Source organism: Anas acuta, chromosome 16 (genome assembly GCF_963932015.1).
Source record: "Anas acuta chromosome 16, bAnaAcu1.1, whole genome shotgun sequence".
Taxonomy (NCBI): domain Eukaryota; kingdom Metazoa; phylum Chordata; class Aves; order Anseriformes; family Anatidae; genus Anas; species Anas acuta.
In genome coordinates this window covers 13,060,885-13,080,584 of record NC_088994.1, presented here as the reverse complement: position 1 = coordinate 13,080,584, position 19,700 = coordinate 13,060,885, and the positions used below count along the sequence as shown (strand labels likewise).

Genomic DNA, 19,700 nt, shown 5'->3' with positions numbered 1-19,700 from the left:
AGTCGTGCTGTTGGCCACAGGGCAGGGGAGCTGTGTGCTTCAGGCTGGACGTCTGACGATGCAGGAGGGACGGGTGGCTTCCCCCTCTCTGCAGCTGGAAGCGGCCCTTCCTGAAGCCAGCAGGACGATAATTAACGCAAACCCACGGCCTTGCTTAAAGTGAGTTTTTTTTTCCCCATCCAGCCCCCTTAACTGAGTGTAGCTCACGAAAGCTTCCAGGGTTTTCAAAAAAAAAAAAAAAAAAGCTTAGGGGTCACTGGGGTTAGGCTGGCTTAAAAACCACCTCTCCGAGAGGCAGATGAAAGATGTCAGCTCAGGCTTCCCTCTTCCCACGCCTCTTATCTCCATCCAGAGGGGCTGGATGATGGCACCAGGAGGCAGACCTGACAGCAAGCCACGGCCTTTCAGGAAAAAAACATCAATAGCAACTTCATCGCATTCGTTTTTACTTTTCAGCCCTGGCCTTTGCGTGAGGTCCTTGGCACCACGCTGGGTGTGTGCTATATGGCAGGCTGGGCGGCAGTGCCATGCGTGCCTGTCATGGCTACGCTGTCCCCCAGGTGAATTTCTGGAAAACTATGAAAAAAAATCCAAATTGGGCTGAGTGGGAGGTGAGGGGGAGGCAGGTGCCTTGGTGAGGCCTGTCGGAGGCCTCAGCCATTGCTCAGAGCCACCGGCCCACCACCGGTTCCCTGCTCAGAAAAAAAAAACACAACAAAACACAAAAAAATCGTAGCAAAAAAACGCAAACATTTTCTCATTAAAAAAGAAGGTGGAGAGGTGGGGAGGGAGAGGCAAGAAGCGGGCGAGATGGATTGTGCTGTGGTGCTGAGATGAGTGCGGGGAAGCTGCACATTAATCATCGCGAGAGGGGAGGGGGAAGAGAAGAGCTCCTACAGCTCTATCAGGGGAAAGCGTTCGCTGTGGAAAACTGGTGTGGGTGGCCTGCCTCGGGGCCTGCGCCCTGCTCCCTGGCTCCAACGCCTCCCCTCTGCACCCTGCACCCTCTGCTTGCACCGAAATTCAGGTCCTTGATGGGCCGTTGGCTCTGCGCCCCGAGGATCTGCTGGGAGTGGGCAATGAGGTGGTTGTGAATAAATTGTGAGCATTGTCTGAGCGAGTGGGCTGAAGTGCTGGTGGGCAGGCATGGCGAGGCTCGTTCCCCTTTGCTAACCTCACTTCTCCATATTTCCTTGCAGTTTATCCAGGACTGAGAGAAATGCTGCTGCTCTGGCTAATGTGAGCACGTGGTGTGTTGCTGCCACTGCTGAGGCCTTAGGAGCCATGCCGGAGGTATTTTAATGGGGTGGAGCAAGGCACCGCCTGGGGAGGTGCCTGGTTCCCACCCGTGTCTGTGTATCCCGTGTCCCATGTGTCCCACAGGCACCTTGCTCCTCTGCAGCACTTCTTACCCTGCTTGCCTGGGGGATTAGTACCTAACTCAGCTGCACGTGGGGCCCCCTTCAATATGATTTTTGTGCACGAATAAAATAAAACATAATAATTGTAATAATTAATAATAATATATCAGTGATGTGCATACCAAGAGGCTGCCAAGGTAAGAGCACACAGCTGACATGAGCTGGCTCACATACACGAACAGAGAAAGTTTGTGTGACACAGAGAAAGTTTGGCCAGTGGTTAAAAAAAGGCATTTCATCCTCCTGACACTCCTCCTCTCCCAACCTGGGGTCTGTTCTGACAGTGACATGGCATTAGAGTTTTGGGTAGATATTTTATTGTCACATAAAACTGCATAATGAGTCTATTAACTTATGAAAAAAATGCTTTTGATTTGAAGAGAATTGGAGAAAAAAGGGCCAGATAACTCAAGGGTTTTAATCCAGATAACAAATAAAAGTTTTTTATTTTAGTTTATTGGGAAGAAATACACCAAAACCCTGTGTGCTTTGGCTTGATCTGAACAAAATTCTATTGCAAACTCTGGTGTCTGCCTCTGACTTGGGAGAGCTGTTCCCAAACCCGTCTATAATAATATCTTTAATAATACTTGTTATTATTTTTAATTTTAGTACAAAAGTCAAGGGATTTAGAGGAGGGTGGCCATTTTCATCAGCTTAGTAAAGCTATCCTCATGGTCAAAGTTACGCATGCAGCTAAATCATTTTAGGAACAAGACTTTCTCCAGGCAGATAAGAGCCTAATAACAGGATGATGAGAGCACAGACTTCCACAGATAGCAGAAACTAATATTTGTGATGCAACAGTCTTGCATTATTCAGTAGTTAAAGATAATTCTAAGAAACAGAACAGCTTGAGAATTAGCAAAACCAGCAATAAAATATTCTTAGTTGACTCTGGGGGGAAGTAAATAGCTACGTACAGGATTTGTATTCATCTTAATGTTTATTAAAATGAGACAACGCTGCTTTCCACGTGCTTGCCTGCAACAGCTCCATGCCGTGCTGGAACTGCTCATCCTTCCTGGCCCGTACTCACCCCAGGGTGATGAAATGGGGAAAATGCTGGAGGACGGACAGGGCGGGCAGAGGCCACTTGTCCCAGCCCCTTGACATGGTCTCGAGGTGCTAAAATGCAAACACCTGGTGTCAAAAGAAATCACCACCACCCATGCTCCCAAACAGGCTCAGAGGTGTGCAGCATTGTGGGACCAGCAGCCCGCCATTCCTTGCTTTAAGGAATGCAAACTTGCCAGCCCCCAGACAAGTGCAGAAGCACCTGGGGACTCCGAAAATACCATTGATGCCCATGCACACAGACCCAAACCTGTGGCCAGGCCATTGAGCTTATTTGCCTCACAGCAAGAGGAAGTCTGTCATCAGCAAATGCAATGGGCTGGGCATGGGGGAAAGTGAAATGGAATTAAAAAGAAAAAAAAAGCAAGTGAGACTATTCAAAAGGGGGACTTTATTTTTATTACACTGGAGCCAGGCGTCAGTGCGCCAGTTCAGCTTTGATACACAATAAATCAGCAAAGCTGTTACTCAGTTTGGAAACCAAGATTGCAGTGGCACTAAAAACACATTGAAAACATTTACTTTCTTCCCTATTTTTTTTTCCCTCTTTTGATTTTGGTACAAAAATGGTACAAACAACAATACAAAATATTTGTGCTGTTGACGGTTACAAAAAATGGTTTTTGAACTCGGTTAACGGACGCAAACTGCTTTTGCGCTTCAGCGTGAATACAGCAGAACAGCAGAAGTCTTCCTCGAGAACAACCACAGTCATGCGGGCTGCTACACAGCTTCTCCATCGTTAAAGGAAACATGCAAAATCATAATTAAAAGAAAGTGCTCCAATTATACATCTATATGTCATCGTTGTTTTTTTTTCACCTATCTGCTTTGTAGCTTCAAGCACTAACTACATTATGTACACATCATGGTGAGCAGTTGGGCATGGGGTTTGTGTGTACTTGAGATAACTTTGATTTTTTCCCCATGAAACTGAGTTAACTTTGCGTGGGAGACACCTACGTTGTCTAGCTGCTGTTTTAAACATCATGTTCATCGTTACACAGCATTCCCCCCATTTTTTTTCACACTTACAATGAAGAGCTTCAAAAGACATCACAAATAAAAGTCCCGTATTTTACCTTAATATGTTTCTTGAGACTAAACAAAGTCGCAATCTTGGCATATTGTGTTGTACAGACCCTGCCTGCCCTGCCCGTCACAGTTCTCCAACGCCTGGACGTTGACCCTATGCCAAGTGGGTGCAGGTGACACAGCCACCTCCGACAGCCCACTTACTGCTGGAGGGTGAATTTGGACCCGAGTATCCCCGAAAGCTCAGCCACAGAGGCTCAGGTGACTGCTGCACGGACATGAGCTCCCCACCACCCCCTTACAACCATCAATGGCATTGCCTGGTCCAGCAAAAACAGGAAAAACAAACAAACAAACAAACAGGAAAATGCAAAACTATAAGCAGAACTATGAGTAGCACTTAGGACACCGATAACAGACTTGCCTATTTACTGTCATTAATTACCTGCTGAATTTCCTTGTTGCCTTGCAAAGCATTTCCGTGACAGATGCTTCTCCCTTTCTACAGGCTGTGCAATTATCAGACAGGGGCCGTGCCCCAGGTGGCTGCGGGCACAGTGGGGACCTAGGGCATGGATGGTCCTGGCTCAGAGATGGGTAAGCTTCATGCTGAGGAGGTGGGAGCCACACGAAGCATCACTGTCCCTGTCCCTGTCCCCTAGACACTGCTGAGAGCTGTGGTACTGGCTCCTGGCAGTGGTGCGGGGTATGGGGGGAAATTGGGTGTGAAAATGCTCTTTTTGGGGTGGGCTCCCCTTCATCTGTCTGAAACCAGTGCTCTTTCCCCCGCCGCCTCGTGGTGGGCAAAAAGTGGGGCTCCAATGTGTGGGCGCCACTTATTTCAATAGTTTCTTGAAGTTGGTGCTTCAATTTATTTATTCAGAGAATAACCTTGTGTGGCCTGTAAGAAAAGCCTGTAAGTTTAGGGAAAGTTGGTGTTTCCCCCCCTCAGCTCCTGGTAAGCTGCAGCCACCTCCAGCCGTGAATGGCAATGCCACTTCTTCCACGGGACCCCTCAGATTAATGTATACTGCATTATCTTAGCTGGTTATAAAGTGTAATTCATATTAACAAGCAAAAAGCTTTGCAAAAAGTGTTCTATTTTCATTGCTAGATGTGTTGCTCGCTTACCTTCTGCCTGTTCCACCGCGAGGAAAGGGGCCGGACCCTGCGGCCACGTTTGTGGGACTGCAAAGGTGAGTGTAGAGGGTGCGGGGAGGAGGAGGAGGAGGAGAAGAAGGAGGAGCAGGAGGAGGTTGTCCTATGGAGGGAGACTGAGCAGAACTGGGTCAAAAGATAATGAACTAGTTGGTTTGATTTATAGGCTTATGGGGTTGGAATGTCTGGATTGCAAATGCTGCAGAAAAATATCCGCTGATTTTTAAAGAAAAGTTTCCAATGGAAGCAGGCTGATTTATTTTTAATCACTCCGACAGTTTTGTTTGACTTAGGTTGCATAAAATGTTCTTAAAATCCTGAACTGTTTAGACAAGCTGAAGTCTGACAGCGTCTCCCTCCTGGCTGGGGAGGGAGCTGCTCCTATCTGCAGTGCTAGGGGGGCGGCTGCCCCCTGCAGCCCTGGGTATGGCCCCTGGGCACACACCACAACCTGTAGGCCATCGCCATGGCCAACAGCACGCCAGGCATCAAGCACCAGGTGCTCTGGAGCCCATGTTCAGCTCCTGCTGATATAGCCAGGTGTCCGCACTGCTTGGCATCCAGGCCAGCAGTGCTGTGGGAAGCGGGTGCCATCGGCTCCTCCTGGCCTCCATCCGCCTCCTTCACCTGGTGGTGAGGTTATGGTGATGGGCACAAAGCAAGGCCGTGACTGGGGAATTGTTATTTATTATGCTGCTGCTGTGGCCGGGTGGCTTCAGAGGAGGAGCACACCGAAGTTGGTGCCAGCCTGCAGACAAGTGGAAGGCCTGAGGCAGCAGGAGGGGGAGGCCGAAGGCTCAGGGGGACCCCAGCAGCTGGAGGCTGGGAGCTGCCAGGCCTGCCGGAGGCTGGGGGGGACAAGGGCGGCCAGGAGGAGGGGAAGGCTCACGGCAGAAGCACGCCAAGACCTTCATGGTGGTTACATGAGACAACCGAGTGCCCAGCTCTTGAATAGAAACCTGCAAAGGCCGCCCTTCATGAGGACAGGGCGTGTGCTGCTTGCAGCCGTGTCCTCGCCTGGCTGCGGCCACCGCTCCCGGGTCTGCCGGGGCTGAGCCATCCATCGCCCCCGGGGCTCCTCCAGAAACTCATCTGAGCGTGTGTTTGCTCTCTGGGCCAGTGAAAGGACAAAGTGACCGGGCGGCTAACTGACCGACCAAGAGAAAAAGAAAGATCGCACCCTCGGTAATTAATAACATACTGGTAACGGTTTGAGTCCCCTTGGGCAGACTTTTACCACATTCCACTTCATACAAGACACATTTCAAATGCTCGTTAATTTACAGAAATTGCATTTTATAGAAAATATGATACAGTGAAATATAAAATGCACTAGGAGCATTTCAAAAATCTATAGAGACGATCTTGCAGCCTAGTATACCCTCTGAAACAACGTCCACTCGTTACCACAAGCTCTCTTCTTCTCATTCTCGCGCTCTCTCGCGTGCACGCGCTCGCTCCCCCCGCCCCCCCGTTTAACTCTTAGCATTCAACTTGAGAATTAATCAAGATATCAAAAAAGCATGATTATCCCCTGGATAATCACCTTCCAGTACTGTGCACATTCTTGGATTTAAATGAAAATATATCTAAGCACTTTTACAATTTTTAGCGAACCCACTGCAAAATCGTCTGCAGAATATAAAACACAGGTAATCCAAGATTTCATAGCACATTAATTAAGTGGCTCATAATCCATTAAATGTGGTTTATATTACACATCCATGCAGTCTAAATCATTTTACAAACATTAGACAGAAACCCACTAGTCCAAATCAGTAAAGGAAAAATGTAATAAAAAAAGCTAATAACTATTTGTTATTGGTTAAACTGACCCTACATATAAACTAGGTAGTATGCTACCATTTATAATACTGATGTTGAATTATGCCTGGATGCTGCAAAACCTCTTGCTTGCTTGGCAATGCTCGAGCATATTAACCACAAGATACTTAACAGGCCCTCGTTGCACTTCTTCTCCAAAAAAAACATTTACTACAGATAGCAGCGCCTACCCATCGAATATAAAGGACACACATTAGCTGAGTTACATGATGCTGTTGAGCTTTGGCTACTGATGCTCCAAGGCATTAATGTCGTTCTAGGCTAGCTCCATACTTACGGATGGCAAAAGTGCTGAGCGCCGGCTTCTGCCCATCGCGTGCCCCAGCCTGCAGTGGGGCAGAGACACGTGAGAGGCAAAAGAGCATCGGCTTCGTGCCTACGGCACCACTGGAGACGTGGGACAGCACCACGTAACCCAGCCGGTATTTACACCACTCGTGGGAGCCAAAACACGCCGATAGCATAAAAACAAACAAATGGGCCTTTGGTCATTTCACGATTTACTTGTAGGGTTTAGGCAAGGGCTGTTGGAGAGTTCTGTGGCAATAACCAAAGGCTTTATCAATGCTATAGTTCTATGCAGCTACATTGAGTGTGACCAGGTTACAGCAGAGCCCCCTAGTCGGTATTTTGCATCTGATAACACTGAATTATATACAACATGATGACTAGTTCACCACCTGCTGAGGCTTAAAGATGGCTGTTAAGATTTCCACTCAAAACATCTCCCCCTCCCGCCCCCCATCCTCTCCACCCCAGAGTGAGTCACCCCCTTAAAAAAAAAAAAAAAAAAAGGCAAAAAAGAAACAATCTCCACAGTTCCTTTTTGTTAACTCCTTCCCAGCTAGAACTGGCTTAGGGTCACAGGGAGTGCTGCCCAGGATGGTTGTATGTTTGTTTTCATCACTCCTGAGATTGAAGGGAATCTGATACATGCACCAAAAGGCACTTTCAAATATATATATATATATATTTTAAAAACAGTGCTTCTGTTCTAAGAAATTCAAGTTAAGACAGAGTGCCTTTCACTCTCTTTAGTCATAAAGCAGATAAACGAGCAATATCCCAGCTGACATTAAAAAAAAAAACAAAAACAAAAACAAAAAAACCTGCAGCAGAGACAAGTGTTCATGCGAGACAGCTCAATATTCTAAAAAAAAAAATTGAAAAGAAAAAGGAAAAAAAAATAAACCTCCTAAATCACCACTAAAAATAACAATACAGTCAGCAGGGGATATTAATTAAAAAAGCTGCCACATCTGTACAGTTCTTTGCTTCTGCATCGGCTCTTTCTGTTAACGTTGTCGTCTGTGGGTTTGTTTTTAATTGTTTTTATTTTCTTCTTCTTCTTCTTCTCTCTCTTTTTTTTTTTTTTTAAATAAGTGAGGTCAGTTCAATCCTCCTCGCCTCCCCCGTACATGTCCGCCAGTTTCTTGAACCTGGGGCCCCAGTCGTTAAGGTAATCGTAGTCCTGGTCCCCGGAGCTGGAGGAGTTGAGGGAGCTGACGGAGCCGGCGGTGGAGCCGCTGCCCTCGTAGTCAAAGACCAGCAGGGAATCGTAGGGGGGGGCCGTGGGGTCATTGTCCGCCGCACGCAGGCCCTTGGGGTGGCAAAGAGACGGTGTTAGTGCCCATGTTTCATGGTGATGGTGCTGGGGAAGGGTGCTGGGAGGGTTGGGATGCCTGCAGCAAAGCTAAAGGAGGGTGGTTCCTGGGGATCTAAGCAAGTGGGGGCACAACGCGCGCCCTCTGCTCTGCATCCAGCAGAGATGTGGGGTGTGAAACACTGGGCAGGGGGTTCCGGGGGAGGCAGAAAAGCATTGCTGCTCCAGCTTGTGCTAAGTGAGTGTGGTGTGGGCAGCAGTCTGGGCCAGCACCAGAAATGGCCTTGGGATACGGAGAAAAAGAATTGCTTTGCTGCAGCCCAGCGCCAGGAAAAGCCACGTGGAATAGACCTGCAATAAAGAAACCTGGTCTGTGCTCACACGTCCAGAAACTCCAGCCTCAGTGTGGGGAGACGGAGTCCGTCTTACTGCAGCAAACAGCAGCCAGAGCATGCATGAGAGCGAGCCTCCAAGTGCATGTATGTGCATGACTTTGAGTGTGAAGGATGGGCAGGAACAAAGGAAGAAGGCATTTTAGGGAGGAAAATGAGAAAAAGCACAGCAGGAAATTGATATAATAATAGAAGTAAATCGCCACAACATTTATTTTTCTGACTTGCAGAATGGATGGTGGTTTTTGTCTCAGAGGAAATAACGCATTGATTGGCTTGCAACCACTCAATCACTCATTTTAAAACTAAAAATGAGGTGAGATGCTAAATTGATAGATATTTGTACAAGTAGATAAAGGAACAGTAATCTGAGGTAAAACAAAGAAACCCTCTCTGATCTGTGATGAATCTCTGTGCTCTGCAAACTCTTTGAGTTTGAGACCAAATAGAAAAGACACAGACTGGTGAAATAATTGCAAGTCCAGAGCCACAAAAGGCACTTCTGGCTTTAGGCAAACCATCCGGCTGTCCGGCCACATGGCAAGGAAATTCCTCCTCTGTCCCCATCCAGGCAGTGTATTTACTGACAGCAACTGCAGCACTCAGAGCAGTCAAAGGGAGAGCAGGAGCAGGTTATACTGCCTGGATGCTGAAAAGTGTGCTGTTTTTGATATCCGCAAACCAGAAATCTCAGGGTTTTTGTTTGCACTTTGGCTTTTATAGGCTTGGAGCCTTTCTTAGACCAAGTCTTGCTTCCTTTGCTCATTGTAATCGTTCCCCGTGCTTTGATCAGACTTCTCGTGGGAGGAATAGCATCATTTGGTCCATAAAACAGCCAGGAAAATGTTACACAGCTGATGCTAGCTGGCTGCTCAAGCTTTTAAGATGTGACACAGGACACCCTTAAGAACATACCTCATTTATAAAGTCACCAATATCCCCGGGATGTGGGATTACTGGTCTTATAGGATACTGCGGTTCAGCACCAATAGGCCTCTCATCCACCCTTCTGACTCCAGGTGCCTTGTTCAGCACGTGATCCATGGTCTCTGGCTGCTGGAGCTGGCTTAAATCATAATCCTGTGACAAATGGAAAGGCACGAAGTGAAACCAAGGTTTTTCATTCAGATCACCTACGCTCCTGACATCGCATCAACATACAAAGAAGTTGAGGAGGCTAATCTTTTCTCAGCTCAAGTTCGATGCCAAATCTTGTTCCTGGGTATGTAGCGCCTCCATCTAAATTACAGATGAACCTGACCTCTGAGTAGCTCATAAAATTGACTTCATAAGACTGTATCTTAAAACATAAGTTAAATCAAATATTTAAATACCTTTTGAATATTTAACACAGTGTCCAAATCTTTGGGATAAAAAATTAGCTTTGGTTTGCATGTGCCTAGATATGTGCATAAATTTTGGATGAAATACATAATATAATGTAAATACATGGTGTTGGTAGACATATTATTGCAATTACATTTGTACAGAAGTAAAAACATTAAAATGTGTACTGCATTTATGCATGTAGGCCTTTTAAAGTAATTATGTTCTTTCTGCTTGTGAAAAATCCCAGCAGAATAGGTTTCTATCAGGGAATGAGAACCAGGTAATATTCCATTAAAAATGTATTCATGTAGGTAATGGTGTTTTGCTGCTTTTCCTCTGCTGTTATTTTTAACGAATCCTTTCTAAAATATTTAAGCTTACAGTGTAGTTGCCTGAAACCAGATACTTCAGCGAGTCTGAATGTTTATAACAGTACTTTGTTCTACTGGTAAAACTGTTCTTGTGCTCAGATGGGGATGATTGAATCTCCAGGAGCAATATTTATAAATATCTTGTCAGTGACAAGAAAAAAGAAATGCTAATTGCAAGGATTTTTCTGTTGAATAAGAACTTTACAAATTTTGGGTGAAGTCCCTGCCTCGGATCCCTGGGGTGGCTCTCGCCGTGCTCCCTCGCTTGCTTTTGGGTGCTGGGGGACCTCCAGGGCAGGACGTGCTGCAGTGCCTCAGTCAGCGCCAGCCACTGACCTCGGGACTCCTGGACACCAGCCCTGACTACTATGTGGTCCATTTCAGCAAGCAAAAATGAAGCTGTGACATGATGCAGAGACATCATTTGCATGAACAAAATATTTGAGAGTGTCCTGGGCTCTTCTGTTAGGTGGGAATAAAATAAAAAAACAGTGACCTAAACACAAGAGGCCAAACTTTGGAATTTTAGCCAAGGAAATACATCTGTAGCAGAGGGACAGCACATCCCCAGAGTGCAGGCCAGGGATGTCTACATGTCACATCAGCAGTGCTGTCTGTAATAAGAAGCCGCCACAGAAGAGCTGACACGTTCGGGCAGACGTGGCTGAGGGCTCTGTCCCCCAGCAAAGCTTTGCCATTATAAGCTCTGTGGTGAGAAAGAAAATCCCCAAATGTATTTAGACATTTCTCACAAACCATGTCCAGAAATTAGAAGAAATTAAAGGCACACCAGGGACAATTAAGAAAATACAGGGGAAGTCAAAAAAGCTTTATGCTCAAGCATACCAAGGCAGGTGCCTCCAGCCACAGGGCTGGGGTGGGCGGTAGCCAGTAGTTGCTTTTCCGGAGATCTCTGAAGGGGTATGGGAAAATACATGCCTTTAATGACCAAAACAGCAGAAATATTGCTTGAACATGAGTGTCTATGGATTGATTTATAACCCCTCCCCAAGAAGCTGGGCTGGGGATAGCAAAATCCATGTGGCACCGTGCTCCTGGCATGGTACTGCTTACACAGGAGCATGTCCCAGAAACATGGTGAAAGCCCTGGCCCTAGGGTGGCTCTCATCAATGCCTACCCCACACTGGGGAAGACAATAAGGCTGCCTGGGCATAAACAAGGGGGGACACAGCCCTTTGCAAATACACTAGTGAAAATGTGGTTTCTGCCCTTTTTTGAGAGTAGAGATTGCACAGCTACTCTGGCCAAGACCTTCTCACCTGATCTTCTTCTCCACCTCCCTCTTCGTCGTACTTCAGGATGTTGTCCCTCACGTCATCCTCGGGGTCGATCAGGAGCTGCTTGGTGTGGCGCTCCTTCTCCCGGCGTTTCATCCACACCACGAAGAGCAGCACCATGGCTGTAAGAGTGAAGGAGCTGGGTGAGCTGGGATGTCCCAGGCTGCATGGGTCAGAGTGTGGTGGCACCTCCTAACACCTCACCTGCGCTCTTCTGCTGTGGAGGAGGCTGACTGCTAGCTGAGAGGCATGTCCCCTGGGTTTATGCAGCCACCAGGAGAGGGAATAAATACCCCTCTTGGAGTAGCAGCCCCATTTTATGAAGACAAAGGATACACTGACATTAAAAGCTAATGATATTTTGAATAATTTCCCATGCAAGAATCCTCTGCACATGTCAGCGTGTGCTGAACAAATGTTGAATGAACTGCATATGTTGCAACTTACAATAGATTGCAGACCACGATGAGTTTGGGGAAGAAAACTCACTGACTGCTAGTAAGAGGAAAAAAATGTTATCCTCTTGCATGTTCTAATTTATAAGGGAGAGATCAGTGAGAGCTGTAAATGCTATGACAGGCCTCCTCCAAACAGTTCTTTAAGCTCCATCACGAATGCTGATTGAGCTGATGTTTATCAGAAGTAAAACACACAATCAAAGGAAAAGCAAACGGCAAGTGTGAAAACAGCAGCTTTCTGAAGACATTTGATCTAAATCCTGAGTTTTCTACAAGAAGCATAAAATAAAAACAAAGGAAAGAGAGTTGCAGAGCTGCTGAGAAGCAAACAGGTACAGGCAAATGAACAGCACCTTTGCACTAGTGGTGGTCTTGCCAGTGTGCACACTGATGTCAGCTCGGGTTGTGAGCCCTGGCCTTGGCAGTCATCCTGCTGAGCTGTCTGCAGTTTGCTAAGGAAGACTGATTTGGGGAGGTTTGGTAACACCGGGTTGTGTAATTTGATTTATACTCACTCATATTCTTCTTTGGTAAGTGAGGGTGGCATTCTAAACTTCTAAAATCATATTAGCCAGGCATGAGCATATGCATTTTACCATCGACTTGCAAAGCAGATCTAAGATCACGGGAAACCCTTTCAGCTTTGCAGAAGGGAGAGCAAATCTGGTATCACACAGCAAACCTCTTCAGCCATCAGCATTTGCGTGCCAGGCCCTGGCTAATCTCTCAGTACAGTAACAGAGAGAAATGAGCACTTGCGTCTTGAGAAAGTTTTCTCAGCTTTAACAGCTTTACCCAAAGGGAGCTGGCTCCCTGCTCCGTAACCACCTTCTTCAGATGGCCACGGCCTACAGGCTGTTAAGTTGCTTTGGGAACTTAACTTTCCACTAATGTAAAGCAACCAGACCTCATCTTCTCCAAGAACTTGAGTCACTAGCTTTCATCCTCATCCTCTGTAGCTGTAAGAAATGCAACAAAAACTGCAGCTACACCTCCTGGTGTCTGCTTTCCCCTCCATTCCCCATGAGAGCTGTGGTGGTGGCAATCAGCAGGAGAAGGGAGAGACGGACAGACAGTGTAGCTGGGAATGGGTGGCTTGGCTTCATCTCACCAGGGTTAACCTCAACCATGCCAAATCAATGCAGCCAACACAAGGAAACCCAAGTAAGATGGAAGATCCCAGGCCATCACTGTGCTGTTAGCTGCACGAGGAGAACAAGCAGCTGCTGTTTCCCACCATCCCATATTTTATTTCCCCTTGCCTCCTCCTGGAGCACGTAGGGCAAGCAGAGGGGAGCAGCTCGAGGCCTCCTGGACCGTGGGGGCTCAGGCGGGCAGCCCAGCTGGCAGCCCCCGCCACAGGGGGAGGTGGTTTAGGTGGATCTGAGTTTTTCCTCCCAGCAACGAAGCGTTTATACCCAACAGGAATTCACTGAAGAGAGCAGAAGAGGACTGGACAGCTAATTACCGCCATTGTGTGCCAACTGGCTGCCATCCTTGCCTGCTAGCTAACAGAATTGTTTTCAGATAGTTCAGCATTTCTTTAATGCTTATCCTAGATCTATTCAGGAGACAAAAAAGAAAAAGGGAAGAAAATGTAACTCTTATCTGCAATATAAAACCTCAGCTATTTAGCAGACTATTGAAGTCCTTTTCTCGTCTTTCCTTTTCAAGTCTCTCACAACAAGATACCTGCCTAGTCCACAAAGACAATATTATAATGGTTACCAGTTTTTTTTTCCCTTTATTTTTTTCAAATGCTACTTTTTCATGCACTTGTGGAAAAAACTGTGCCATTAACGCCTTTACAGCTACCTTGAAAAAAACCAAGACCTTCAAAGTGTCAATAGCGGATGTAGTGCACTCTCCTTCCTTTTATTCACTCTGCAGAATGGGAAGTGCTATTACTGCTGTTAGACCCATTTTCACTCTGCATGTAGTTTTTCTTGAAATCTATTGTCTTCACCCTTCACAATTTTTTATTGCATTGCTCTTCTCCTAAATGTGTTATTCGTGCAGCTAATACATCAGGTATTAGGAAGAAGAAAAAACCTTTGAGCAAAGGTAAAGGCAGAAACTTCCTTCACCTGAGCAACCTCAGATCTGTCCCCTTGCTGCTCCTTTCTTTTAAAGCCATCAAACTTTGACCTGCTGACTCTAAAATGGACAAATAGCACAAAAAAAAGTCCTATCTGCCTTTTTGCAGGCTTTTGTTCAGAGGTCACGATATAAAATAGATACAAAGGCGGCAAAACACTAGAAGGATGTAGCTGAAAAACTCCGTTCATCGCAAATTACATTTTTCATCACTGATACAGTGCTTTGCAGCTCTTGAAGATAAAAAAAAAGTCAATTAGAATTACAATGAATGTAAAAATAAGCTTTTGTAATAAAACCCATAATTTAAAAAGGGATAATGTATCTGCGAATGAAAAGAGGAATCTCTTAAATCAAACGTCCTTCAGCTGATGTTAATTTCAGTCAATAGGATTTTCAACTGCTTAAATCATATTTTAGGACTGGATTTAAACAAGAGAAGCAAAAAGAAGTCCTGTGTTTTATCGTCTCTGGGACTTGTGGTGCAAACTTTTCCCGTGCCCTCATCCTTAAAGTTAGGAACTGATCTTCCATGGGGTGGTGAAGCCTGCAGAGCGTCAGTCATAGGCACATAAGCATGCCTGCAAGACCTGCTGTAGAAAACGTGTTGGGAACTGATGCAAGCCACTCCTTTTTCAAGGTGTGTAATTGCAGGTGCCCACATTCACAACAAACATGCATAGTGAAAGGGACAGCCTCAAACATTTCGCTGCTGGGACCCCACATCCAAGAAAGGGCAGAAAGCGTGCATCAGAGCTGTGCACGGGGATGTCTGCACCTGCTTGGATGGGCTGGATGAGGAGTTGGGGGGCTGCACAGCCACAGGCACCAGCTTTGCTGCTCCCTCTCCAGACTGGTAGGGTAAATCAATTATACGACTGTGTATTCCATCACTGGCCCAGGAGGGTGGATGTTTGCCCAGAGATGACCCATTCTCTTAATGTACCATATCGTATCTGCATTAGGTGACATTTGTAGCATACGTTGCTCTGTCTGTTCTCTGTTTAAACACATTGGGGGTAAAAATTAAATGTGATTTAACACCATAACTCCCATTAGCTTTAATGGGAGTCCCATGGTTTCATCCTGTGTTTCTTGATGAATATTTACCTCATTGTTCATTTCAGCGCTCATTTTTATCTATCCCTACTGTGCCAACTCCTGCTTGAAGTTATAATGATATCATTTTTATTTTTAAATGTGCGCACACATGGTTATTGGCAATGCTCATGAAAGCCCGGGACTAATAGCATTGCTGGGCAATCGGGAGGGCTGTGCTTCTGCCTTGGCTGACAGCACCCCCAGCCCTTGAGCTCTCCCTACAAACCAGGAAGATCCTTCCTCTGCAAACACTAACAATCCACCTCGATTCTCCAATCCCTTGCAATTTTACAAGCAATAGGAATAACTACCATTCTTTTTTTTTTTTTTTTCCCTTTGCATTGAACAACTGGAAAATCACAGCTGTGTACTGGCTCCGGCAGGGACCAGCTGGACTCCCATAAGTGGTGCATCTGGAACTGGGAACCAGTAAACCCCCAGTCACATAGGGACAGGCAGTGCCCCGAGATCTGTGGGGCATTCTGCCACAGGACTGGGGACAAGTCATTCAACTTTTTTTCTGCAGAATGCGGAGAATCGTATCATACTCACTACCTACAGGATGTTGTCAGATGCAATGAATGTTTGTAAAGTTCCTGGAAGTCCTAGAAAGAGAAGTCTGGCACACGCAGTCCGTGGTCCAGCTCTTGCTTTGCTGACACTGCACTGAAGGAGGTTGGAATGCAGATAAATGAATCCCCACCCGCAGCACAAAGCTCACAGCTCTGCCCTTTTCATGGAGCTTGTGAAAAATACAGCATATAATGGGACCAAGGGGAACAGGACGGGAAATGTGACACTTCCCAGCAGCGTCACCCCCTGCGGCACTTACTTAGTAAAATAATGATGCAGATCAGGATGGCAATGATGGCTCCCGTGCCCAGTCCCGCGGCAGCTACTGCCCCGATGGTGGTGCAGTCGCCGTTCTCATCGCACGGGCACACCTTCACTTTGATCACGGATGTGTTGTACAGGGGAGGGTTTCCCGAGTCCGTCACGATGATCGGCACGTCGTACACACCGGCTTCCAGGTACATGATTCGTAAGCTGAGCTGGGCGTAATCGCCTGGAGAAACCAAGACAGGCAGATGGATGGCAGACACTGGGGGAGCCCTGCAGCCGTATTCACGCGGGTAGCGCTCCTCTGATGGAGCAGGCTATGGAGTCCAGAAGAAGAGGCTGCCAATACCACAACTGGGCCCCAATGCTCAGTCAGCAGTCAGCCTGTGGTTTGTAAACTAAAGTGTGTCTCCGTCACCACGCTAACATACCTTGGTGCCATTTGCAAACCCCATTGCATGCGTTTAAAATGGGAGGAAATGCCAAAAATGAAGCACGAGTGGTGGTCCCCTGGTCTGGGCTGCACCTGGCCTCTCTGCAGGCTCTCTGCTTGCCCACCCTCCCTCCATGGGGCTTTAGGGAAGCCCCAAACCCATCGAGGACATGCTCAGCCATGTAATCCTCCTTGTGTTCCTTCCCATTGCAGCACCAGAGCTGGGGGCTCAGCCCCAAACCACAAGGGCACAAGGCTGGCAGAAGGTCCCAGACCTCAGCGAGAGGGAGCAGCTTTGAAGACAAAACCAGCCCTGAGGCTCCAGGATGTTTTCAATCCTCTGCTGAAACTACCAATCAGAGAAGCAATTAGGGCCAATTGTGGTTGCATGCTGCAATATAAAAATCCTTCACATACTGGTAATCTTCACACTTACCTAGCCCTCCTGGTTCCATGGTAAATTAAAAGGCTGCCTTTATGCAATTATGGTCAGAGAAATGAACATTGATCCTGATTGTGGCTTATGACAATTACACTGGAACATAAGGAAGACTGATAATAGCTTTTTTCCCCTTGGCCATTATGGATGATTTATACTCTGTTCAGTACTGATAACCGTTCATAATTATGAACTGCATTAAAAAAAGCCAAGTGCCAAGGCTCTTAGAGTTATGCTGCAGGTCTGATACAAATCATTTCTGATTAACTATCTTGTCTATAATGTCAGCTATAATGTGCTTTAAAAAATAAAAATCAGATAAAAAAGTAGGAAAGTTTGGAAGTTTGAAACCACACGTGGCCTCATTAGCAAATCAGAGTCCAAATGTCCTCAGGATTGCCTGCCCCATTTACCATTCAGCCGTGTTATGGTCCAGTTCTTCCTCACCGCAGATGGCACACTTGGCAGCTCGAAGACAAAGGGCCCAACGTTTGGATCGATGTCAGCATCTGCGGCTGTTATGTTGATGACATTCAGGTTCGGCTTTTCACAGATCTGTGCCTCCTTTGGCAGGAGCTCAGGAGCGTTATCGTTGATGTCGATTAGGTAGATCTGCAGCGTGCCAGTGCCACTGGCTGGGGGTATACCTGAGCGGGAGAGGCAGAGCTGAACAAGGACCGATGACCATCACCTGGGAAGCAGCGGGTACAACAACACCATGGGCCAACCCACTCTCTGCCTTCCAATTTTGATAAATCAGGATTTTTCTCCCTCCCTCCTTGGACCTTACTAGGGACATGCTGCACTTTCATGGTCCCTTGCTTTAAGAGGCATTATTAAACTTCCCCAAGCCTCCTAATGGTGCTGTTTTTTTGCTCCAGCAGAACATGGATGTTCAGCTCTGCAGATTTGTAGCCTACAGCAATGTCTTTAGTCAAATTCTAAAAATACAAGGAGGTGACGCCAGACTGTTAGTGTAAATTTTGGTAACTGTTGCTCTGAAGAGGAAAAAAACATCGGAAAAAATAGCTAAAAGGAGGAAGAAGAGGGCTTGAAAGAAAAAAATAAATGGTGTAATCCTTTAGTTAACATTTACTGTGGCACTGGCTAGCCAGTTTGTAGATTAGCAGACCACTACGCTGCTTCAAAGATGGTCCACCTCTACAGCCCATCTCACAGTAAGTCCTAGCTTTAGTGAAAGGTCCTTGCTCAAAGCCTACAGAGTGAGCCAACCATCACCAAACATGTTGGGCTGCTACTAATCCATGGCAGCAACAGTACGTCCCAATATAGGGTTCTTCAGCATCTCTACATTTGTCCCAACCACTGGGGATGCTACAGCACAACAGTTTTGGTCCTTCAATCTCTTGCTGGTGAAGAGCCACATTTGGCTGGCTGGTGACCAGTTACCCAAAGTAAGGCCCTCCCTGGCATGAAAAAAGAGCCTTTCCAGAAATGGTGTGGTATTTTAAAATTTTCTCCCCATGCATACATCCAGCAGCTCTGCTCAGGCTTGCCCACTGCCTCCCTTTCCAGGCAGCTTTCCTTCAGCAATTCTTTTTTAAGTTTGTATTTTTAACTCTGGCTCTTCTTCCCAGTGCTGGATACAAAGCTACACAAACCATCCCCTCGCTAGACTTTCAAACATTGCTTCTGCATCCATGGGCTTTCCTGCCTATATTCCTCTCCTTTCTGCTTCCTTTTTTTAAGGGAGCGTTGAAAACTCTGAAGGAGCCCTGGAAATCCTTCTTTCATGATTCCTACATTAGCTCTTCACTCATTGATCTCACCCTTTCATCTTGTAAGCACTGGGTAGGTCTCCCTCTAAAACAATGTCTTTGATCAGCCTTGAAAGTTTCTGGAGAGACAGACAGCTCACCAGGATACCGGGGCTGAACAAGAAAAGAGACTTCTGGGACCAAGAAAAGTGATTGCGCTATTTTCATGTTGCCTAGAGTATCTTCTGGGATGAATGCAAGGCCCCCACACATCCACAGCTTCTGAGATTGGTTGAAAGCAAACTAGCAGTCCTGAGAAACTCTAACTTGCATCTGGCTGAAATACCCTACAATCGCTTCATGTACAAATGCAGTTTTGTGTGGGTATCTGGGTATCGCTGTGCTCAGGTTCTGGGTATTTTTGGCTCTTTGTGTTCCTGAGTGCAGTTCTGGGCCAGGCTCAGGAAAAAAAAAAAAAAAAAAAAAATGTCCAATTATTGCAAACCAAGTAACATTTTGCATAATTTCAGCTGTTATGTGGAGAGAGCAAAGGTGTGGACAGAGCAGGTACTGATGTATTACAAGGGATCCTTGGACTTTATGCCTAAGAGATGTAAACTAGCACAGTGCTACTGGCTTCAGTGGAGAAATTGGTTCATTGCCTGGAATTAAGATTGACATAGTAACGAGAATATATATATATATATTTTTTTAAAGGGAACATACCACTGCTACCTCTACACTTAACTGCTGTATTCCAGGGAGTATTTGGCTAAACTGCTTATCACGCACTGAAAATAGCAAAAAGAACTTGAGGAAACAAGATGCTTCTGCTGCAAGAAAGAAAGAAAAATCCCCACAAAAACACCCAAACCAAAGCCTTTCTTTGATGAGTACATGGTGCTGGAGAAGCTAGAACTTGGGAGAAATGTGAAAAGGGTCTATTAGTCTAGATGAAACTTTTGCTGTTATCCTAAGCACTCCAGACAGAATTTTAAATAAGGTGTTGCTTTATGTGCATTTTAACAGCTGCAATATACCAGTGATAGATTAATTTTTCAGAATAAGAGATCTATCTAGGTCC

At 46.2% G+C, this 19,700-nt stretch overlaps 1 protein-coding gene across 4 annotated transcripts in view; it reads right to left on the bottom strand.

Moving 5' to 3' along the window:
• Positions 1-2,869: 2,869 nt before the first annotated feature.
• CDH4 (cadherin 4) overlaps positions 2,870-19,700 on the bottom strand; it is a 668,170-nt gene continuing 651,339 nt past the window's right edge. For all 4 annotated transcript variants that reach the window (XM_068700721.1, XM_068700722.1, XM_068700719.1 and 1 more), the window contains 5 exons: positions 17,312-17,545; positions 16,019-16,252; positions 11,513-11,652; positions 9,447-9,611; positions 2,870-8,136 (listed from right to left, as the gene is read on the bottom strand). In XM_068700721.1, coding sequence (XP_068556822.1) covers positions 7,930-8,136; positions 9,447-9,611; positions 11,513-11,652; positions 16,019-16,252; positions 17,312-17,545 — 980 coding nt within the window. In that variant the 3' untranslated portion in view covers positions 2,870-7,929. The remainder of the gene's footprint in view (positions 8,137-9,446; positions 9,612-11,512; positions 11,653-16,018; positions 16,253-17,311; positions 17,546-19,700) is intronic.